The following is a 23825-nucleotide window of genomic DNA, read 5'->3' on the forward strand; positions in this document are numbered from 1 at the left end:
GGGAAAGAAAAGAGGGCCAAAGACTTGGCCCCAGAGCAGAACCAACTGTAAGTGTCAGGAGACAGAAAAGATGCAGTCAGTGAAGCAGAAGGTGGTAATATTCCAAATCAAAATGAAGAACAAAGCTTTTCAATCAAATGCTGCTTGGACCACGGAAGTCTAGTTACTCCAGGTACTTAGTAGCTCCTCCCGCCCAAGCTCTGACTCCTTTAGGGAATGAACCTTATCTTGTATGTGGGGGGTTTGCACATGGGCTTTAGTGCCAGAGATGTGGGCTCAATTGTTTTTAAGTTGTGTGAACTTAGGTAAGTTACTTATCTTCTCTGGACCTTGATATACATCGTCTGCATGCTCATCACTAAATACTCAAGTGAACTACTCCTGTAGTATCCCATATGCACATGTTACTCTGTCACTTTTGTATTTTAACTTCTTCACACCTCTATGTAGAGATATTCTAGGACTGTCCTAATCGGCCAAAACAGGTTATGGTTATAGCTATGGTCAGACTTTAATCAAACAGTAACGTCTGAGCCTGACCTCTGCCACTTTTTACCTGTGTAACCATGGGCCAGTAGCTTAATGTCTGAGATGTCCCAGCTCTGTAAAATAGGAATACTGTGTAATACCTCATAGATGGTGGATTATATAAAGATTAAATCAAACAGTTGGCTATGCTTGGCAGAAAAAGAGCTCACTAAACAGTATTTATCATCTTTGTGTCTACACCACCAATACTCTCAATACTTGTGGACTGACTGATAACTTGAGAAGGTAAGGACACAAGCAAGCCTTCTTTCCCTCCTTCTGGAATGCTAATGTGGAGAAAAGGAGGTAGTGTCAGCTGTTACACCCAGTGAACCAGGCAGGGCCAGCATGGTGGATTATTGAGGCAAATACAGATTGCTAATTATTTTGGAAAATAGCAGGGATGTCTTCCTCGTCCACATTTTGTTGAGTGGATTCCCACCATCCACACTCTTTTTTTTTTTTTGTGGTACGCGGGCCTCTCACTATTGTGGCCTCTCCCGTTGCGGAGCACAGGCTCCGGACGCGCAGGCTCAGCAGCCATGGCTCATGGGCCCAGCTGCCCCACGGCATGTAGGATCTTCCCGGACCGGGGCACGAACCCGTGTCCCCTGCATCGGCAGGCGGACTCTCAAGCACTGCGCCACCAGGGAAGCCCCATCCACACTCTCAAGCCAGAAATTCAAGCATTATCTAAGATTGATTCTTTCCACTCCTTGTGCCACATCGTATTAATTAACAAGATGGCGATCTACTGTACTTTCAAAATGCCATACTTCATCAAGTCTAAGATGCCATCCACTGTTAAGACAAACCATTATTAAACGATGACATACTACGGACACCTAGAAGCATCTAGGTCTGAGAGATTAAAACGTGGGGGAAGGAAAGTACGTTTACAATTGATGAAATACAACACCTCTCAGTCCATCACCATCTTTGTTCAAAACCTCCAACATCTCTTGCCTGGACTGGGTTGGAGGCTCCCAGTGGTTTCTCCCCCACTCATCCTCCACTGCCAAGATGAGCTTTCTAAAAAGGCCAATTTAACCAACTCCCTACCCCCAACCCTTCAATTAGCTCTCCTCTCATACCCACCTGGCCAATATTCTTCACTGTAGCTGCAATTCCCCAAATGTCATATTGCTTCTTGTCAGTGTCCCCCACGTGCTATTTTTTGTCTAGAATTGCTTTTCATCCGATTCCTCATCTACCTATCTCCTAGCTGTTAGAAGTAAGAGTGTTCTGGCTGGGACCTTTCTCACTCCACCCTTCCTGACTGGCAGGATTACTCTGGTCGATATGGCTTGTTAAGTGGATATCCCTTTGTTCATTCATAAATAAACTCCATCCAAATATAAACCCTGCCCTAACCCCTAAAGACAACCTTCCTACAGAGACGACAGCTGGAGCCTCCAAACAAGCTGTAACTCTTGCTTCTTTTTCAACACCGAAGCAGGTGTCAGCTCTTCCAAAGTCTTCTCAAATTCTCCAAGCTGAGTTAAGCAGCCCTCCCCAGTGCTCCATGATATTCCATGTGCACCTATCATAGTCCTTCTTATACCATGTTGTAATGGCTGACTTGCTTTCTCCCCCACTAGACTGTAAGCTTCCTGGAAATAGGGGCCTGGCTTACTCACCTGTGTCATTCTCCGGAATCTGGAACCTGGAAGGCACTTAATACTCAGTAATTAAGTATTACTCACTTATGGATGGATAGATGGATGGATGAGTGAAAAATGGTTACTGTTTATAATCACTGGGCCCTAGTCCCCCTAGGAGATACTACCTCCAAAATCACTTCACAATGCCACTTTCTCTAAGCTTGGTAACTGGCTTAATCAGGAAAGCACAATGGCACCACCTGGTGGTCAGTGCCAGGAGTACACCTTATTGAACGGAAGAAAGTTTGCTCCTGAATCACACTGCTCTCTGTTCCGGTGACTAGGATAGATAGATGTCAAGGGTGAGGTGGATTTGCATTTTCAAAAGATCAAGCTGATGACTGAATACAGAATGGACTGGAGAAGGGACCAGAGGAGGAAGCAGGAACACTAGGGGAGGTTATTTTGTCAGAGCTGAGAGTCGCGTCCAGATCTGTGACTTCAAAGCCACCAAGCCTAACCACTTTGTAATACTGCCTCTTCCAGCCACAGCCTTCCTTCTCCCTATCAACTGAGCACTGCTGCATATAGATTCTAAGATTCAAGGATTTCCACCTTCTGGTATTCATACCCTTAGGTAATTACCTCCCTTGAGTATGGGCTGGCCTACTGACTTGTTTCTAATTAACAGCGCACAGCCAAGGTATGAGATGTCACTGCCATAACTTCCATCCTGCTAGCAGACCCTCATCCTTGTTGGCTTTGATGAAGACAGCTGCCATGTTGGTAAGATTCATGTAGCAAAGAACTAAGGGCAGCCTCTGGCTAACAGTTCATTAGTAAACAGAGCTCCACAGTCCTACAAACCCTTGAGGAACTGAAATTCTGCCAACAATTTAAGTGAGCTTGGAAGCAGATCCTTCTTCAGCTGAGCCTTCAGATGAGGACACAGGCCTGGCCAGTAATTCGCTGCAGCCTTGTGAGAAAAGAAACCCTGAAGCAGAGGACCCAGTCAAGTGTGCCTGAACTCCTGATCCATAGAAACTCTGAAATAATAAATGTGTGCTGTTTAAAGCCACTAAGTTTGTGGTAACTAATGCAGCAATGGATAACAAAGCACCTACTCAAAATGTCATTATCAAGCAACTCAAAACCTACTGAAAATATGGGAAACTTTCTGTAGTAAGAATCAACTACTATACCACTAGTGTGTGTGTGTGTGTGTGTGTGTGTGTGTGTGTCCCATTTCCTGCAGCCTCCCAGCCAGAGGCTTTCGCAGCTGCCTCCAGAGCATCCTCCTGTGAACTGAGTGACCAAGTATCATCTGTGTGACCTTGACAGAATCTAGTCCCAACCTCTGCTAGGCCTCTGTGGACCATTTACAGCTCACAAGGAGCGAAGCTTATAAGGAAAGGCCATTACACCAGGATGAGATTGTGGCATTACTAAGCAGATCAACACAAAGGACATTCATCCCCAGAAAGGAACTTGGGCAATTTGATTTCAGGTACAGATCTCTCACTCCTTCTACAGCATGTTGTAATAGATGACATGGCACTGAAGGAAGTACAGCAATGCTGGCTATGCTATCAATTTAGCTAATTCCACTGAACAAACAGGAAGCGAGGTAGAGTCCCACAAGAGCTCAGTCAGAATCAGCATAGAGTAACTCAGCCAAAAAGCTTCTGTTAAGTTCCTCAATAATTCAGGTCAAAATGAATTTCAATCTGAGTTAATTCATAATCAACAGGTTGGCTGTTTTTCTTGTTTCTCACCCACTGTCCTATTCTCTTTTCCACAATATTCTGAAGTTGCCACTTAATGGATTCTTCCTGCTACAGATGGCGGAACTCTGGATCTCCTGCTCAGTGGGGCTAGAGAGTGGATTCATAACATTGTTAGTGGTAGCCTCCAAAATCTCTTCCAAGTCTAAAATTCTGTGAGTTTAGAGGCTGACTGTCCCGAAACCTGGCCATTGCTGCTGCCTCAAATTCTCCAGTCATCCTAGCTCAGCAGAAAGAGCAGAATGGGACAAGCCAAACCTTATCAATCATGCAGAAATACCAGACCCACACACTCGCTCGCGAGCCAAGCCAAGCTGTTTATCATCCGCCAGTACCCAACATTCTGGTTCCCAGACGAATCTGAAGCTGGAGTTGCACCAACTGTTACATAGCCACAACCCCAATCTCAAACACTTCTAGTTACTAAGAGACTAACAACAGTCCTCTCTGGAAAATGACCTGCCAATCTTTTCGAGGGAAGAAGAAACCCTTCTTTCTCTAATGCTCTGACTTATGGGAGAACAGATGGAGATAAAGGAGAAGGAAAGTACACTGGCCAGTACTCTGAAACTGACTAGTTGAGTATCTGTGACCTGGAGAGAATCCCAAAAGAGACTGATGTGATTCTTTACCATCCCAACTAGAAGTAATAACGACAGCATTTACATTCACACAGGACCACCTTCAAAGCAGTTCATGATTCCCCTACATGCCCTCGATTCTCATGCCACCTCCCATCAAGGCAGAGATTGGGGCAACAAGGAGGTGACAGGTCCTAGCCATGACAGCCTTTGTCAGAGTCCACTCTCAGTGGAAGTGAAGCCCTGGAAGCTGGGTTCAGTGCTCGGAGGCAGAGCCACTGGCTGGCTTAGCAACTTGTTCACGATGCTGATTTTAGCATCCTGCTTCTCAGCGTCCTCATACGGAGTCCAGGACAAGTCGTGCTGTAGCTTGTACGCACCAAGGAAGTCATGTGGACAACCTGTCCCCCATTCCTAGAGAAGGCAAAGGAGTCAGTTCTGATCAGGGCAGGAGATAAAGAAACTGAGCTCATGTCCTAATTCTACCACAATTTTCTTTTTTAGCTTTTCACTCCAGACCAGTCAGAATCATTCTTGGAAACCATTACATTACACATCAGATACCTCCCTTAACAGAGATAATGACTGTGAAATAATTTAAGCACATGCATATTTTTCAGAGTCATGTCTGGGCTCATGCCACCTCCAGTTTTCTAGAAAACCACTTCCCAACCCCTATGCCTACATTTTCTCACACACAACACACACCACACACATACACAAACACACACCCAAGAATTTCTCAGAGACAAGAGTAGATTTTTGTGCAAAAATTAAATGTTCTTACCTTTGGAGAGATAATGGAAAAATACCGCTGACCACTCTCCCGTTTATAAAGGTAGTAAATGTTGCCAGGTTTTTTCACTATATTACAAGCTACATGGTGCAAGTCAGCATCTCTGCGAGCATCCTCCAATACCTAAGAACCACAGAGATGTAACCAATTAGGTATTAGGTAACAGGCACTCATACTCAATGACCATCCCCCTCAAAATCTGGAAACCGTTCGATGCCTAGGGTCTTGCTCCCCCACAGCAGTGAATCATGACTGAGATCCAGATGATACTGAAGAGAAAAATTACACAATGTTACGTTACTATGCTGTAAAAATGCCTTTAGGAAAATTGTATTTCAAAACGTTGAGTGTTACTGGCTTTTGAATGGTTTTTACATTTCTTTCCAATTTTTCTGTGGTCAGTACATTTCTTTTATAACTGAAAACATAGTTTCCCCTCAAAATGCTTTATCTCACTGAACTTTCTCCCAGTGAAAACACTTATACTTAACCTCTTGGGCTTATTCTATTTTACTCAACACTTCTGTATTTCTAGGAGGTACTGAAACAAGTAAGTTACAATGATTATAAGCAAGTTCAGTCAATCCTATGAACTAAGCGAAGAAAACAAATGCTTACCTAAAAGCCACTACTTACTTTCCTGGCTTGTTCTTGCAAATGTTCGATTTGCTCGGCTATGACTGTCAGCTTGTTGGTGGCATTTGCTCTGACAAATTCATTAGCCTAAGGTGAGAAAAAAACTGAACTGTGGGTCAAAAAAAGGATAAGACTTCTACGATGTTCTTATTTAGATCCCAATGTTATGTCAACATCTTTGCTTATGCCTAAAATGCTCTTCCCATTCTCACCATTCCCCCATGAATGCCCACTCATCGCAAGGCCCACTTCAAACAGTACTGCTTACAAAAAGCCAATGCTGACATGACCCACACCACAGAAATAAGTGCTCCTTTTCTTTCTTTCTTTTTTTTTTTTTGCGGTACGTGGGCCTCTCACCGTTGTGGCCTCTCCCGTTGCGGAGCACAGGCTCCGGACGCGCAGGCTCAGCGGCCATGGCTCACGGGCCCAGCCGCTCCGCGGCATGTGGGATCTTCCCGGACCGGGGCACGAACCCGTGTCCCCTGCATTCGCAGGCGGACTCTCAACCACTGCGCCACCAGGGAAGCCCCATAAGTGCTCCTTTTCTATTTCCCAAAGTGTCTACCTTGTTCACTCTAGATTCTAGTCACACTCAAAGTTTTCAGTCTTCCAACATGCCCTGCTCTCTCTTGCTTCCAAATAATATGGAATATGCCCTCTCCTCCACCCAATATGTTTCTTTCTTGCTCTTTTGCCTGACTGACCCCACTTATTCCTCAGGTCTCCATTTTTTTTTTCTCACATTTAAACATTTCTGAAATCAGGGATGGGTTTTACAATGAAAATCCAAAGACACTTGTGGTACGCCTCTTATCACCTGCTATATAGAAACCTAACTATATATAGAAAGTATCTGTTAATCTGACCATTACCTCAGTTGAATTATTTACATCACACTTAATTATATTTTAACTTATATTTGCATTCCTAATTGTTACTTAAAATATATTTTTAAAAGATTGCACTATGATGTAGACCTGAAACAATTATAATATACACAGAGGACTGTCTGCCATGTGCTAGGAAATTCAACTGAAGGCACTGGAAATTGCTTAAAATAAATAACTTTCAAAACTAGGAGAGACAGGTGTGACCAATTCATGTATTGGGAAGGATTATCACTCAGACATCAGAAATCCATCAGAAACTTCCAGATTACTTTTCACAAAAAGCTGATTAACTTTTTTTTTTTTTTTTTGGCCACACTGCACAGCTTGCAGGATCTCAGTTCCCTGACCAGGGACTGAACCCGCGCCCTGACAGTGAAAGTGCGGAGTTCTGACCACTGGACCACCAGGGAACTCCCCCCAAAACTGATTAACTTCTAGTGATATACAATTAAGTTAAGGAAAAGAAAGTAAGAGGTTAAATTTGAACTAAGAAATATTAAGAGAATTTGCTGGTTAGTTGTGGAAGCTTAAGGTAAAGGTCAGGTATAAGCCATGTTATGAGTGAATAGAAACAACTGAGTAAGCTGAGTCAAGCCTCTATCTGTTCCACGAATATACACTTAGCAAATACTGTGTGTCAGACACCATGCTAGGCACTGCACACATTGGCAAACATGAGAAAGAGGTCCCTGCCTTCGTTAAGATTACAGTCTAATGCAACTATCCTTTAGAATATGAAACAAGTCACATATGTAATTTAAAATTTTCTAGTAGCCATGTTAAAAGTAAAAATAAATAAGTAAAATTAATTATAATAATATACAGAATTCCCTGGCAGTCCAGTGGTTTGCACTCGGCACTTTCACTGCGGTGGCCCAGGTTCAATCTCTGGTCAGGGAACTAAGATTCTGCAAGCTGCATGGTGCAGCCAAAAAAGAAAAATCTAATATTTTATTTAACCTATCAAAAAAAATCTTTTCAACATGTAATCAATATAAAAATTGTTAAGAGATATTTTACATTTCATATTAAGTGTATATTTTATATTCACAGCACCTATCAATTTGGATGCTAAATTTTCATTGGAAAAACTTGATCTGTATTGAGACTTCATAAAATTTACAGTTGAAAGAGTTGATTCACATACTCAAATTGTTCCAAATATACTTAAAAGCTTCCAGTAATTGAATCAATTACCAGGTTTTAAAATTTAAATTAATTAAAATTGTTACAGGGAAGAACAGAATCTGACTCCATGTTGAATCTGTTTCTTTTACTTTAACCTTTGCTTTTCACTGCTTTTGTTACTATAATCACTAAAATGATATTGTCTATAGCATAAGCATACATAATGGCTTGCCTCAGGAACCCTGCCCCTCTGCCTGAATGTTAAACTAAAGTGCTTTTGTTCTGCTCACAAGGAGACATTCTGACCCTGCCCACCTGTGAATGGCTGCAAAAAAGAAATTAACACATCCCCTCCCCAAAACTAGCCAAGCCAGGAGATATTTTGCAAGACTTATGGCCTCTTTACTTCCTCACCTCTTCCCTCTCTCTGTTCTATAAACGAAATTGGCATCCAGACCCCGATAAGATGGCACTATAGGACATTAGTCTGCCAGCTTCTTGGACACCCGGCTTTCCAAATAACGTCACTATTCCTTGCCTCAACACCTCGTCTCCCGATTTACTGGCCTGTTGTGCAGTGAGCAGAGCAAGCTTGGGCTTGGTAACAAATTTACATTAAAATTTAAAACTCAGTTTCTCAGCTGCATGCACTAACCACACATTCCAAGGCTCAACAGCCATATGAAGCTAGTGGCTACCATATTGCATAGCACCGCCCTGGGGAGTGATACAGACACCAAAAAGAAAGATAATTAGTGTTGTATGTACTTGGAACAATAATGCATTATTATGAAGGAAATAATCATAATTACGTGCTAGAAGCAGATCAAAGATAACGAATGAAGCAACTGGTTTAATAACAGGGAGTGGTGAGGACTGCAGGAATTAGAATGCATGTGTAGTCTAGAGGCATTCAAATTCAATTTAATAATACTGTCATTTGGATGGGGTGGAGTATAGCCTTCTACAGATAAGAAGGCCAGGGCTTCCCTGGTGGCACAGTGGTTGAGAGTCCGCCTGCCAATGCAGGGGACACGGGTTCGTGCCCCGCTCCGGGAAGATCCCACATGCCACGGAGCGGCTGGGCCCGTGAGCCACGGCCACTGAGCCTGCGTGTGCGGAGCCTGTGCTCCGCAATGGGAGAGGCCACAACAGTGAGAGGCCCGCGCACCTCAAAAAAATACACACAAAAAAAAAAAAAAAAAAAAGAGTGCAGGGACCAGATCATGTAAGGCTTTATGGCCCTTGACACAAGAATTTGCATTTTGTTCCAAGGACAATAAGGCACCTTATGGCCAAGGAGAGAACAGATGGTTCCTAGAGCTAGGATAGTTCTGGGTTAGGAGTGGCCTTACAATAAATCTCCTTTCTCTTAAGGGGGCAACAAATCTGTCATTTGTGCACAAATGAGCCTAATTAAAACAGAAATGAGAGAAAGAGTACCAATAATGATAAGCACAAACTCTGGCCCTAATCACTGAGGCCCTTTGCATACTGTCTTATTTAATTCTCATAACACCTTATGAAGTTGGAGATGATGAACTCCAACTTCACTTTCTCATTTTAGGAATTAGACTCAGAGAGGTGAAGCAACCTGTCCAAGGTTTCATAGCTAATAAATGGCAGTTAAAGATTTCAACACAGATCAGTCTGATTCCAAATTTCATGCCTTAAAACCAGGGTTCCCGAGCTTTCACACACGAATGCCTAAATGGCATGTTAAGAAGTCAGTCCTGCTAGAAAGTACATTTCAGTACACAGATTGAAATATGCTTGATTCTCTTTATCTCCATAGTGTTTTTTCTTCAGCTTCTCAAAGACTAATACTGGAAAAATGGAAGCAGCACAATAATGCATCCTCTGTATTTCACTAGATTGATTATAGGCTAAAGGACAAAAACTGTGTTCCTTCTTTCTTTGTTTCAGGCCATTGTAATACACATAATGGTCACTCAGTAACCCACTGAAAATGTTTTGCCTAAGATCTGACTTTGGGAGCCTCCCTCCCAATAGGTGATCTGATTAAACAGACACATAATGTTCTCCTAATCCATAAAAGTTATACCTTGCTTCCCACCTCTCTAGAAAAGAGAAAGCACATGATTTGAATCAAAGGAGCTTTCCTAAGCATTTGAAAATTTCTTAATTAAAAAAAAACAAAACTGAAGTAGAGAGATGCACATGTAAGGGAATTTGAGCACATTAATTATTAAAATTCTTTTGAGCAAAACGAAGGCCTTTGACCATAACCAAGGCCAAATGTGATCGTGTATACAAGGATGAGGGGGATAGCATAAACTTTAAAGTAGCAAGGCCCTGTACCTATACATATCAAAGAGGGTTCTACAACTGGACGTCTTGGTAAGAAAGATTAGATGAAATCTGGTTTTTCAAGAAATTTAGATCTAGGAGCTCTCCTAGTTCACACCCTGCACTTTACAGATAAAGAAGCTGAGGTCCAGAAAAAAGTAATTTATCTCAAGTCACAATGCAAGTTAATATCAAAACTGAGATTAAAACGCATGTGTCCAAACTCCCAGTGCTATTTCTGTTACGTCATATTTCCTCCTTATTTTACTTCTTTCGGCAACCAACGTCTAAGCACTGGGCTTGGGAATACTGTGTCCAGTGAAAGAAGACAGAGGGCAAATCTTAGAGTCCCTGCCCTTCTAAAAGATGTTAAGCTCTACAAGCCCTCAGGTAAGAAGTAAAGATCTAAGGGAAGCAGTTTAAAGTAAGCGGGCTATGCATCCCTGCAGAACTGCGTTACAGTGATCTTGAATGGTCCCTGGAAACTTCCCTTCACGTGTCAAATAGGAAGAATAACTGTACTGCCTACCTGACAGGGCTGTCCTAAGGCCCAAATGAAATCATGAATATATAAAGTACTGTGCAAACCTTCCCACGAAGGGAGATTATGGGCACTCAATTTGCAGCTGAAGGGGTCTTTGGTCTCAGAAGATCAGTTGGAGTCAGGCCACCGACTCGCCACGACCATCAGTTTTCCCCGCGTATAAAATGGAGACGAGAACAAATGCTACCCCACACTAAGTGGTTTGGAAGACCAAACGTGCACGAAGCTGGTCATTTACTTCCCCAGCCGCACCTCCTCACCTTCTGCACCTGCTCTGCGAGCGCCACGAGGTCTAAGGGGTCTCCGACCCGGTGGGTGTGGTAGGGGCTCACCAGGGCCAGGCCGCCGGGGGTCGGGGTGAGCTCCACTAGGGCTCCTGCGACACACACCCAGGAACACAGGCCGTGAGCACCCGCCCTCGGCCTCCCGCGGAGCCCGGCAGACTAGCTACTCCGGGATGGCTTCTTTTCCCCAACTGACTCCCGCCCCGCCTACCTCCCCAACCTGCCGCCGACAGAACTCCTTGGTTTTCTATGACTCCCTGGGTCGTCCCGGGCGTTGCAGCGTCTTCCATGACAGCAGCGTCTCCCATGACAGAACCTTCTCCCTACTACCCTGGCGGCGCGAGGCTGCCGAGCATGCGCAAAAAGGCCCATGGGCGGAGCTTCCTTGTTCCCTGGCCATTGGGCGTCGGAGCTGCCCGGAGCTCGGAGGCTTGGCTGCGGCTGAAGCTCCTGATTCGGCTGAGGGGCGGGGTCCAGGCTGGGGGAAGGCCAAAGAGGCGGTGCAGCCTCCTGGGCGTGCGCTGCCGGGTTTGGGAGGCGGGGCTTCACTCGGGGCGGGGCTTCACTCCGGGGCGGGGATTCCCGGGGGTGGGACTCGGGCTTCCCTGACCTCCCTGGCCGGTGACCAGCGGTCCCGTTAGGTCTGAGCGGCCATGGCGGCGCGCTCGTTGAGGCTGCTGACCACATTGCTGGCGGTCACCACCGCTGCCTGCCGGGCCGAGGCGGAGTCCGAGGCGGAATGGGACATGACGGCGCCTGATCTGCTCTTCGCGGAGGGGACCGCGGCCTATGCTCGCGGTGACTGGGCCGGGGTGGTTCTGAGCATGGAGCGGGCGTTGCGTTCGCGGGCCGCCCTGCGCGGCCTTCGCCTGCGCTGCCGCACCCGGTGTGCCGCTGACCTCCCATTGGAGCTGGGCCCGGACTCGCCCCCCAGCCTGGCGCAGGCCTCGGGCGCCGCCGCCCTGCACGACCTACGCTTCTTCGGGGGCTTGCTGCGCCGCGCCGCTTGCCTGCGCCGCTGCCTCGGGCCGTCGGCCACCCACTCGCTCAGCGAGGAGCTGGAATTGGAGTTCAGCAAGCGGAGCCCCTACAACTACCTACAGGTCGCCTACTTCAAGGTGCAGATCTGTCTGGGGTCCTTCTGGGTGTGGTTGGCCCGGGGGAACTTGGGGGGCCAAGGAAGTTCTCGCGGAGAGGGAAAGTGGCGTCTTGGCCAGGGAGCTCTTCCCGGATCCAGGGAGAGCAGAGACCCTGCCGGGAGACCAGCCTCGCCGGTTCGCATAGGCAGATGGTGACCCCAAAGATCCAGCCGGGGTTAAGGCACAGACCAAGCAAAACTTGGTCTTGTGTTCCCCGAGAGGCCTCTTAGAGGGAACTACAGGGGCAGCTTGAGTCTCTGATCCTAATTTTGTTGTAAGTTACCGAGTGAGAAGCTAAGACCTTTCTACAGTATCTTCCTTCCGGTTCGCTTTTCAGTGATGCTTTTCCTGCTGCCCGAGTGCAGCAGCTTTCTTTCAGGACATGAGGTTGCCACGTCGCCAGTAGAGGCTGTCTGGCCCCTCCCTGTAAGGGACCCTCTGGCTGGTCGGTCAGGTTTCCAAAGAAAATGAGTACTTTTAGGAATTCCAGAGTGCCTTAAGTCCAAGTGTATACATAGATTTGGAGTGCTTCTGATTTATGATGGTAATGAGAGCCAACACATACTTTCAGACACTATTAAGTACTTTGCGTTTATTAATTCATTTGCCCAGATCCTGGCAATATCCTGTAAAGTAAGTGCTGTTATTAGCCCATTTTGTTGGGGAAAAAAGGAAGAAGGAGGGCCTTCCCTGGTGGCGCAGTGGTTACGAATCTGCCTGCCAATGCAGGGGACATGGGTTCGTTCCCTGGTCCGGGAAGATCCCACATGCCGCGGAGCAACTAAGCCCGTGCACCACAACTACTGAGCCTGCATGCCACAACTACTGAAGGCCGCGCGCCTAGAGCCCGTGCTCCGCAACAAGAGAAGCCACCGCAATGAGAAGCCCGCGCACTGCAACGAACAGTAGCCCCCACTAGCTACAACTAGAGAAAGCCCGTGCGCAGCAATGAAGACCCAACGCAGCCAAAAATTAATTAATTAATTTTGAAAAAAAAAAAAGGAAGAAGGACCTGTGCCGGGTATCTATTATATCCATAGTTTAACAGACCTTCAATTCAACCTAAAGAGAGACTTAGCAAATCTTGGGGACCTCAAATTTCCACCTTTCCACAAGCATTATGCTTACACAGTTCTGGTCCATTCCTCCTAGTTTCCCAGAAGAGTGCTGGACTTGAAACCAAAATAATTGGGCTATGTCTTTGGTCATGTCACTTAACAGCACTTTTAAAAATTCTTTGACATTTATTGAATACTTACTACATCCCAGTTCTTGTACAGGTAACTAAAATGCTTGACTTTATATTTTTTTGTGTTACCTTGCTTTGCTGTTAAGAGTCACTTTAGTAGTAAGGGCTACTGAAAGGGTGTGTTACATTCCAGCTGTGGGAACACCAAGGAGAAGGAATCTAGCTTTGTGTCAGAGAAGTTAGACTTGAAAGAAGAGGTAACATTTGAAGCTGATCTCAAATATTGTTAGAGGAGAGGAAGGATGGCCATTTACAATAGAGTGGGGCCAGACTGGGAAGAGAATTCTGCAGGCTTCAAGCAGCCATCGTCAGAACTGGGCTGTAGAATGCTAATTCTGGAAGCCATGTGACGTAGGCCTTGGGAGAAGGAGAAAGTGGTGGCAGGGTGAACCATTAGGAGATGACTTCAGTTGTCCACATAAGAGAAAGAAATGAGGTGCTTCGTGCTTAGAGGGTAAAGAAGGGCTGGGGATGGGGTGAGGGGTGTGGAGATGGAGAACAGAGGAAGGCAAGAGCAGTGCTGAAAGATATGGGAGAGAGAATCAATCCATTAAAGGGACAGACTTGAGAGAATTTCTAATTTTATAATTAAGGCAACTGAGGTACAGAGATGGCAATTGTTGACCGTGGGTCACCTAGCTATTTGGGGGTCACAGCCAGGGCTGACTTCTTGTGTAGTGTGCATTTACTAGTACTGATGATCAGAAAAGAAAAATTATTTTTCTTAGCGTATTACTAATGTGCTAGGATTTACATTTATTAAGCTAACATTTATTTTATTTTTTTAAAGGGAACACTTTATTTATTTATTTTTTTGTCTGTGTTGGGTCTTCGTTTCTGTGCGAGGGCTTTCTCTAGTTGCGGCGAGCGGGGGCCACTCTTCATCGCAGTGCGCAGGCCTCTCACTATCGCGGCCTGTCTTGTTACAGAGCACAGGCTACAGACGCACAGGCTCAGTAGTTGTGGCTCACAGGCCTAGTTGCTCTGCGGCATGTGGGATCTTCCCAGACCAGGGCTCGAACCCATGTGCCCTGCATTGGCAGGCAGATTCTCAACCACTGCACCACCAGGGAAGCCTGAGCTAACATTTATTAAGCACTTAATATGTGCCCAGAACCATGTGTTAGAAGCTGGATATATATCCTCTCACTTAACTTTCCCAGCAATCCTGTGAGGTAGTGAGTACTATCTTCAGATAACCGATTAGAGAACTGAGTTTAGAGAGTAAACTTTAACTTGCCTAAAGCCCCAACAAGTGAATAATTAAACCTACCTTTGTCACCAGTCTGACACCACAACCCATGTAATTAATCATTAGATCATCAGTGATTTTTTTTTTTTTCAGGTAAAAATCATGTTTTCCTTTTAATTGACACCGTTTCCTCTCTTGGGTGCTACTTTGATAATGATTAGGTCCCCACCTCTCAAGAACATTGCATCTGAACAGGCTGAGACAGAGCCAGTGTGAACACAGACCCCAAGCCAGGGCTTTTGGAATAACAAGAACAGAATAAAACAGCCTTTCTCTTCACTTACAAAGGGAGTCACTCAGAGGGTCCAAAGCTCTGTTTTCCAAACGTAGAAAACCTGGAGCTCAATGCAAACTGGAAACCAAAATATATCAGAAATGAAGCATAGCACTTTGTCAAATACTCAAGGGCTGATCATCCTGCCTCTTCTACAAGGAATGGCCCCGCTCCAGCATTTTTAAAGGAAGATGTTTTGTTTCTATTTCACTTTCCAACTGAGTATAAAATCTACTAAAAGGGATACAATGAATCAGAATAAATCAGCTCGCTCACAAGAGACACTCGCAGATAATGATTTTTGGTTGCTGAGATTATTCAGCACGTTATTTCAAAGTGGCAACATTCAGGACAATCTGAGAAGAGAATTCAGAAGTGGCAGCTACATTCGCTGTTAGGTTCATGTGAGATACACATACATACAACCCATTTTTCAGTGTATATGTCAAGGGGCCAAGACACAATCAACACAATACGTTTTGTACATTACACGTACAGAACAACAGAGGGAGAGACACTTCCTTGGAGAGGTTCATACACTCTGAAGGAGGCTGGAGCCCAGTGCCCCAGGCCTTCATTAGCTGGACCCCTTTTGTTCTTTGGTCGCGGCGACCTCAGAAGCAGCCGATTCCTCTAATCGATCTGCTGGCTTCTCCTCCTCGTCCTCCTCCTGGGGATAGAGGTCCGGGTACTTCTGCATGCACTCCTGCATGGCCTGGAACTGGTCTACACAGTCCGACCCCTTGACATCCTCTGTGCTGCAGTGGAAGCAGGAAAAGGCCGCCTTGAACTGTTCCCCACACGGGCCGCTGGCCATGCCCCCAAGGCGCGGGCAGTTACAGCTGAGGTCTCCATTGGGCAGGATCCGTCAGTGCTCCTCTTACGGATCGTTGGGGTCGTTGGCCGCCAGCTCCGCGTTGCTTGGAGTTTCATGGTCTTCTTTGGTCACAAATATGATTCGATCCTTCCCTTCCTGCCAGCAGTAGGCCACAGTGCAGCCCAGCACTCCGATCTCGCGGCGACTGTGGCGGCGGCCTCACGCCGTGACCTCTCCGCTGCCAGGCAGGCAGCTTGGAGACCCGCGCGGACCCACCTAGTGATTTATTTTGGATTCTGCATATGAAGCTGTATAATTTTGATATGCTGGAGTCCATTGCTATGGGCATGATTGTGACCTGTAGCACATTTTCCCCCCTCAGATTTCTGTATAGCCACTTGTTTTAACCTTATGAGCCCTGGGCTTTGAAAAGTCAGAAGATGCCATGTCTGGATTTTGTATAGGATCTTAAGACTTTTCAGCCACCCACCTTTTCCCTGAATGTGTCAAAAACACGTATGCAGGGGAAAAAAAACAAAACATATATATGTATGTATGTATTTTTCCCCCCTAGGCAACTTCTTTGGCATGGTCTAATTGTTAACTGCTGTTTCTCCCCTACCCCTTAATCCTTGACTCCTTAGACTTTCTTCAGCTTAGTCGCCACATCCAAAGCTCAAGAGTATATTATTTAGGCAGTCAGTCTTCCATAGCATTCCCCCTACAATACCACCTTTGTTTTAGAATAGAATGTTTATACTTTTGAAGCATTGCCTCCTGTAATTTGAGGAATCCCTAATGCTGATTTGGGAAATAGCTGAAAACCTGCCCAGGGCCCCGTGCTTCTAATCTCTGGTATGTAGTTCCTGCAATAGGTGTGTTTTCTGGGCTTGGCAGGGGCTGAGGCACACTGAGTGGAAGGCTCAGGAAGGCGGGGATTTCCTGTTTACTGTGAACTGCACATTTGGACACAAACCATCAAGGTTTGGATGTGACAACCATGTTCTTGTTCTTCACCCTTAGATAAACAAGTTGGAGAAAGCCGTAGCAGCAGCTCATACCTTCTTCGTGGGCAATCCTGAGCACATGGAGATGCGTCAGAACCTGGACTATTACCAAACCATGTCTGGGGTGAAGGAAGCCTACTTCAAGGATCTTGAGGCCAAACCCCACATGGTGAAAACAAAAAACAAACAAAAAACGCTATCCCTTTCTCTTGCTCTTTCTGTTTATAGTGACATTCACTAGGGTTGCTTTCTTTCTTTCTTTTTTTTTTTAAATTTATTTATTCACTTATGGCTGTGTTGGGTCTTCGTTTCTGTGCGAGGGCTTTCTCTAGTTGTGGCAAGCGGGGGCCACTTTTCATCGCGGCGCGCAGGCCTAGGCTCCAGACGCGCAGGCTCACGGGCCCAGTTGCTCCGCGGCATGTGGGATCTTCCCAGACCAGGGCTCGAACCTGTGTCCCCTGCATTGGCAGGCGGATTCTCAACGACTGCGCCACCAGGGAAGCCCTAGGGTTGCTTTCTGATTACAGAAGTAATGTATGTTCATTGTACAACATTAGAAAAATGCAAATACGTAAACAACAGAAAGTAATCATCTATAATAGTGCCACCTTCAGAAAACCAGTAGTTGATATTTTGGCCTACTTTTTAAGTCTTCAGTATTTCTAATTTTTAAACCTAATGTGGCGTCATATTGTGTATGTATTTTTCATCATCCCTTTTGAACTAACATATGATGCTGACGCGTCTTTTCTCATTCTTCAAATTTTCTTTGAAAACACAATTTTTAGTGGCTGCATAACAATCCGTCTTATGCACATATCGTATTCATTTACTTGTCAAATTTTTTTGGTCATGTAGGTTTTTGCTTTTCACTACAGTGAAATGTTCTTATTCTATTTGTTTAGCAGGAAAAGTCTGTATCCTATAAGAGGTATTGTCTATGATGACATAACATTTTTAAAAAATATTTATTTATTTGGCTGCACCGGGTCTTAGTTGTGGCCTGCAGGGAAACTTCGTTGCAGCACACGGGTTCTTTAGTTGCCACAGGTGGGATCTAGTTCCCTGACCAGGGATTGAACCTGGGCCCCCTGCGTTGGGAGCACAGAGCCTTAGCCACTGGACCACCAGGGAAGTCCCGATATAGCATTTTCATAGAGGGCATATGTTGTAGTTTAGAAATAGGCATATTAGAAACAACATCAAAATGACTTTTAAAAGTAAACTGTGTACATCTAGTACATTATACAACTCTACACAGTTTGGGTTTTTTTCTTTTTTTTTCTTTTTTAGTGATTCTGTGACAAATGAAAATGGTTATTGTCTGCAAGAAGGGAGCCATGTCCCACAGAGAGCAGAAGCAAAGTCTAATCAGCTGCAGCAGCCCAAATCCGTCCTTACTGCTAGAAAGATTGCTTTCATCACCTCAAACCACATTCTGATAGCTAAGAGTTAAATTTTTGTTTATTAAATTTTTATTTTGAAAACTTTCAGCCCCACAAAAAAAGTGCAAGAAAATGACAGTGAATTCCCATATATCTTTCAAGTAGATTGAGTTAAATGTTTTCAAATTTCAAAAGAAAGTCAGATGTAAAGACTGACTAAGTAAAGACCGTTTCCAGCAGGCTTTCTTTGTGTAGCAGCCACCCTTTCCACCCGTAACCTGAGAGGGCTACGGGGATGCCCGTGGAGGTGGCCGTGGGCAAGGAGGGACGGCTGTCCGCAGTCTGCCCTGCATCTGAGTACCCCTTCCTCCCAGTAGCATGAGTTTCGGCTGGGAGTGCGCCTCTACTCCGAGGAGCAGCTGCAGGAAGCCGTGCCCCACCTGGAGACGGCGCTGCGGGAGTACTTCGAGGCAGACGAGGAGTGCCGTGCCCTCTGTGAAGGGCCCTATGACTACGACGGATACAACTACCTGGAATACAACGCCGACCTCTTCCAGGCCATCACAGGTGCGGGCCCCAAACCCAGCCCTCGGCCAGGCCTCTGGGTTCTGAGGGCAACAACGTGATTCTGCAGACACAGCATCTTCAGCCTCATTCCTGAATCTCTTAAATCCGGGAATCTGGCTGGAAATTGCTTCCACTTGAATTTGTTCATCTTAAGCAGCGTTTGAATCCTGGAAATTGACCTTATGGTTCTTCCCCTCCTCGATTCCTTTCAGACCATTACATCCAGGTCCTCAGCTGTAAGCAGAACTGTGTCACGGAGCTTGCTTCCCACCCAAGTCGAGAGAAGCCCTTTGAAGACTTCCTCCCATCGCATTATAATTATCTGCAGTTTGCCTACTATAACAGTAAGGCCTCCCTTCTCTTTCTCGGCTGCTTTTCACTAAGCCAAAAGCAAGGAAGGCAGGGATTATGGCCGCTGTGCTTCCTCAGGCTGTTTGCTTTCTCTCTTCGGCTCTGGCAGGCACCACACCAGGTGATCCCTGAATACCTTGTTACAAGCCACCTTCCAAGAAGCAGTACCAGCAGCCTGAAAAGCTGGGGGAGGGAGACTCTAGGACCTCATCCTCTGGTCCCCTCTATAACATTTATAATCTCATTTTGCACCTGAGTTAAGTTATAGTAAAGGCAAGGGTGTGCTTCCATTTAAACCAGCTCACAGGGCATTTCCCCGCCCTTCTCCCTCATGTAGCACTGATGCTCTGGGGTGGGGTGAGGGGGCTGTCAATATCCAGAAAAGCAACAAGTCAGCGGGTCTTTACTGAGTCCCCACTGTGTGCTAAGCATTACAGCATATTCAAGAATATACACTTTTATGGTTGAGGAGACCAACACATATCAACAAGAACTCTGCCAAAGAGACAATCTGCTATTGTAATCTTCCCTACTCTTCTGAAAATCCATAGGGAAAAAAAGGTAGGAAGACAGAGGAATATTCCTGAAATGGGTCTAATGATTGGGAATATTAGGGCCAATGTTTGAATTACTTGCAGACACTGAGCACCTTAAAAATCATTCGTATGTTCTATAATTTATTCTGTAACTTCTCCCGCCAAATCAGGCAGTCGTGTTATGTAGCTGGTGCCACCTTGCCATGTCATCATTGCCTCGAGCTGTGCTGAGACTGAACACTAGGTGGTTCGTGGTACCCAGGATTCGATGCTTTCTTCTCAGCCACTTTTTCCCTTTGCAGTTGGGAATTACACACAGGCCACTGAATGTGCCAAGACCTATCTCCTCTTCTTCCCCAATGATGAGGTGATGAGCCAGAATCTGGCCTATTACACAGCCATGCTCGGAGAAGAACAAGCCAGATCCATCGGCCCCCGTGAGGTGAGAGACTTGCATTACTTTGGGTGGCTGCCAGCTGAACCCAGACCAGAAAGCAGCGAGTGGGGTAGAGGAGAAGGAGCCGGGGCTGCTCGGGCAGTGATGGGTGGGGGCAGGCTGCCTGGGTGGGTGTGAGTGCACAGAAAGCGGGGAATAAGCCAGAACCTTAATTAGCACAATCTGGGCCCCAAAGTCTGTTCTCCGAGTCGGCAGGGAAAAGCAGAACTGCAAAGCAGCCACGTTCTTTCCCTTTTTCAGCACCTCCACTTTGAGACTTGACTTGGCCAAGATTTATCATTTTCTACTCCATGCTAAATTTTTTTTTTCACTCACCTCTTTTCTGCCTCCGTTTTCTTCCCCGCCCCCGCTTCTTTCTGCCATTGTTCTGTCTCTCCCTGTTTCAGCATTATACCCATCTCACTCCCAAACAAGGAAAAAAATCTATGTAATAGAAAGACTAAAAGGAAAGGCACTGAAGTGGAAGCAGGCCCATGCCTGCACTGCCAGAGGGACTGCACTTTGTGCTGTTCATTTAACAATGGCTATTTCTGGAATTACGGGTGATTTTTGTTTTTTGCTCCTTTGTATCTTCTAAATTCCCTGCAGTGAATGGGTATCACTTTTGTATTAAAAACATGAAAAGTTCTCTGTTTTTAACTTAATGAAGTTCAATACTGCGAACCTCGATATTTGTACCTATGCCTTGCACTGGCCCTAGATCCTCTCCTTCTTGAGCCCAGAACAATGAGGTGGATTTGAAGTCACTAATCTGGACTCAAGTCCTGGCTCCTCTACTCACTAGCCGTGTGATTTTTGACACATCATGTGGAATCTTAGTCATGCTGCACTGCCCTTCTGAGTCTCATTTTCTCCTTCTATAAAATAGGATTATGGTTCTTGCTCTGTCTTCAACACAGGACGAGTGTGAGGGTCAAATGAGATAGTGAGCCGACAGGCGCTGTACAAAGTGTTGTGTGGACAGGTAGCATCACAGGGGTCTTGCTGATGGTACGCAAGTAGCAGGTGGCGGGTTTTCTTACCTCTAACTTCAGCCACCTCGTGAGATGGGGTGGCTTGTCACTGTGGCCCTCAACCACTTGTGTCCTACTGGCCTCTCCAAAACCCAAATCTTACAGTCTGTAAAAATAGCTGTAACTTTGGATGAGTTTTTCCTTTTGTCAAAGAAAAACAAAAAAGATAGATAGCTCCAGTTACTCTAGAGGCCCCTCAGTTGTGTATGCAACAAGTCTATTGGACACATGTAGGGGGTGAGAAAGCAGGCACACCCCTGGGCTGTTGGTAGGGCTGCAAACTGTACTATTCATTTACCCAGAGATCTGACTGCCGGGGATTCACCCTCGGCTGTACTACACAAGCATGCAAAGGTAAATGTGCACAGATGTGCATCAGAAGTCCACCGCTAAAAGCAAAAAACTGGAAACAAGCTCAGTGCTATCAATTTGGGGAACTGGTTAAATAAAATGGGCACGTTCATTCAATGACGTACAAGATAACCATTATTTTGCTTGAGTAGATTCCTACGCACCAATATGAAATTGTCTCCATGATGTAATTTTAGGTGAAGAAAAAGAAGACATAGAACTGTAGTGGTATTCTATTTACGTTTTTTGGTAATACATATATATTTTTAAGTTTTTTAACTTTCTGCACAGATCGGTAAGAAACTGTTCATCGGGATTAACCCCCCCACCCCCAGGCATGGGCCTGTGGGTCCGGGGCTGGGTCGGAGAGGACTGAACATTTCTATTTATGTCTATCGATACTCCGGGGGTTTCTTTTAGCTACATTTGTACTACTTTCATGTCTTTTTGAATGCCATCTAAAACCGCCTTGGAAAGCTGTACAATCCAAGATTTGTAAAATGCTGTGGTGAATATCATAGTAGAGGGGTCAGCGAGCTAGAGTGGGAGCACAGAGGAAAAGTAAGCAACTGGCGGGTCCGGGAAGGCTTCACAAGAGGCAGTGGTGTTGACAATTGGTTTTAAAAGCCTTCAGTAGGTGAATGAGTCAGAAAAGGGCCTTTTAGATGGAGAACAGCATATGCAAACCACCTGGACAACAGTCCCATGTGAACGGAAGATGGTGCTGGGGAGTTGCAGGCAATGAGGCCCAGGAGGGTCAGATTTTTGAGGGGTCTTGTGTGCCTCTCCAGGACCTTGGACCCTACTGTGTGAGGCAGGCAGTGGTGAGCCGTCAAAGGGTTTTAAGCAGCCTGATGAGATGTGATGGGGCAGGGCTCAGAATGGGAGGTGCCGGGGGCCGTCACGGTGCAGACAGAGCCTCCGAGGCCTGAGTGAGGTGGGGGGCTGGAGGAGGGGAGAGGTGGAACTGGCGGTGGGGCAGGGGGTTCATGCCTCCCTCCTCTCCGTGTCTAATTAGGCACCACATTCCCGGCCTGGGAGACACGTGCACGGCGCTGGCTGCGGGGCACACGGCTGGCCAGGATTCCCAGGGTGGCTCATTTTTCCTCTGTTCACTGGGAGAAGCAGGTGGATGATGCGGCAGTAACAGACCTCCCATTCTGGTTGTGTGGCGCTTACTGTGGAAAATAAGCACCCTTCAAATGTGCGTGGCATTTTATAGTTTACAAAAATTTTTCATAGCTTTTCTTTCGTTTGATTCTCATAACAACCCAGTGAGGTGGGGTCATCAACCTACCCTGAAGTTAAAAACCAAGGCTCGGGCTTCCCTGGTGGTGCAGTGGTTGAGAGTCCGCCTGCCGATGCAGGGGACGCGGGTTCGTGCCCCGGTCCGGGAAGATCCCACATGCCGCGGAGTGGGTGGGTCCGTGAGCCATGGCCGCTGAGTCTGCGCTCTGCAACGGGAGAGGCCACAACAGTGAGAGGCCCGCGTACCGGAAAAAAAAAAAACAAGGCTCTTCCTTCTTGGATCCGCAATAACCCTCCTCTTGCCACCCCCTCCCATATGCAGACTGGTTACCTTGTCGTTGTCCTCTTGGGCTGCTAGATGGTGACCGTCTGGATTTGAGATGGCGCGTCTCCTAGTCTCTTTGCTTGGTTAAGACCGCTCCCCCTGACCCTTTATAGTCATATTAGTGAGTCTGGGTCAGAAAGGGAAAATAAGTGGTCAGTCTACCATTTCTAACTAGAACTGCCCTTCTGGAAAGAAGGTAACTAACATCTGTTGAGCCCTGTCCCAGGCCAAGCACTGAGCTAGGCGGTTTATACCCATCATCGCATTTAATCATCACAGGCACCCTGTGGGGTGGGCGCTATTCTTGCCACTTTCAAGATGAGGACATTTAGGCTCCAGGAAATGAGTTAACTTGCACAGCAGCCTGTGGCTGCCCATGGTGACAGGAATCTCTGTTTCCCTGCTTTATTCCAGTGCCGGCACAGTTCTGACACATAGCTGACACTCAGTACGTCAGTGTTGAATGAATAAATGGTAGAAGTGGGACTTGCTTCCTGGCAGGTTCATAGAGCAGTTGGAGAGGGTTAAAGGAGATGACACATACCTAGCTTGGTGTCCAGTACTAGGTGAGGGAGGCCAGTGATTTAAACTCCTTAGGAGAAAATTTCCCTCTTCCTCTTGGGTAAATACAAGAGGTGACGTAGGCCTCATTGACGCCTTTAAAGTTTTCCTTATCGCCCTCAGCTTTTATTCCAACTGATGATGTCTTCTTTCTCTTTTCCTTCCTTCTGCTGCTGCTGGGAGACTAGCAGGGCACCTAGGGAAA

General features: G+C 46.1%; 3 protein-coding genes, 1 non-coding gene and 1 pseudogene across 5 annotated transcripts in view; 1 reads left to right on the plus strand and 4 right to left on the minus strand.

Moving 5' to 3' along the window:
* TMEM269 (transmembrane protein 269) overlaps window positions 1-2914 on the minus strand; it is a 19325-nt gene extending 16411 nt beyond the window's left edge. Inside the window, exon 1 of the mRNA XM_007453024.1 lies at window positions 2878-2914. Coding sequence (XP_007453086.1) covers window positions 2878-2914 — 37 coding nt within the window. The remainder of the gene's footprint in view (window positions 1-2877) is intronic.
* A 1612-nt stretch (window positions 2915-4526) lies between these two features.
* CUNH1orf50 (chromosome unknown C1orf50 homolog) lies at window positions 4527-11383 on the minus strand. 2 transcript variants are annotated; one of them, XM_007453007.1, is made up of 5 exons: window positions 11309-11383; window positions 11065-11180; window positions 5930-6016; window positions 5285-5416; window positions 4527-4911 (listed from the first exon to the last, which is right to left on the minus strand). In XM_007453007.1, exons 1-5 carry the CDS (start codon window positions 11376-11378, stop codon window positions 4711-4713), a joined length of 606 nt encoding a protein of 201 aa, XP_007453069.1. In that variant the 5' UTR covers window positions 11379-11383; the 3' UTR covers window positions 4527-4710. The 2 variants fall into 2 exon arrangements, with proteins under 2 accessions (XP_007453069.1, XP_007453070.1); XM_007453008.1 differs by having other exon boundaries at window positions 4711-4911; window positions 11300-11378.
* A 335-nt stretch (window positions 11384-11718) lies between these two features.
* The window catches only part of P3H1 (prolyl 3-hydroxylase 1), a 19399-nt gene continuing 7292 nt past the window's right edge, over window positions 11719-23825 (plus strand). The window contains exons 1-5 of the mRNA XM_007453009.1: window positions 11719-12206; window positions 16843-16995; window positions 18589-18778; window positions 18991-19122; window positions 19968-20107. Coding sequence (XP_007453071.1) covers window positions 11742-12206; window positions 16843-16995; window positions 18589-18778; window positions 18991-19122; window positions 19968-20107 — 1080 coding nt within the window. The 5' untranslated portion in view covers window positions 11719-11741. The remainder of the gene's footprint in view (window positions 12207-16842; window positions 16996-18588; window positions 18779-18990; window positions 19123-19967; window positions 20108-23825) is intronic.
* On the minus strand, window positions 15580-16188 carry LOC103084673 (mitochondrial intermembrane space import and assembly protein 40 pseudogene; annotated as a pseudogene).
* Window positions 17888-17960, minus strand: TRNAG-CCC (transfer RNA glycine (anticodon CCC)). The gene has a single exon. It is a non-coding gene; the product is annotated as a tRNA-Gly (tRNA).

Source organism: Lipotes vexillifer, unplaced genomic scaffold, assembly GCF_000442215.2.
Source record: "Lipotes vexillifer unplaced genomic scaffold, Lipotes_vexillifer_v1.1 scaffold683, whole genome shotgun sequence".
Classification (NCBI taxonomy): Eukaryota; Metazoa; Chordata; class Mammalia; order Artiodactyla; family Lipotidae; genus Lipotes; species Lipotes vexillifer.

Coding starts and splice junctions, on each gene's coding strand:
- CUNH1orf50 (XM_007453008.1), bottom strand. CDS start 11,378: ATGGAAGACGCTGCAACGCCCGGGACGACCCAGGGAGTCATAGAAAAC. Junction 6,017..11,064: donor TCGCAGAGCAGGTGCAGAAG/GTGAGGAGGTGC, acceptor TTCTCACCTTAG/GCTAATGAATTTGTCAGAGC. Junction 4,912..5,284: donor TTTCCATTATCTCTCCAAAG/GTAAGAACATTT, acceptor TGCCTTCTCTAG/GAATGGGGGACAGGTTGTCC.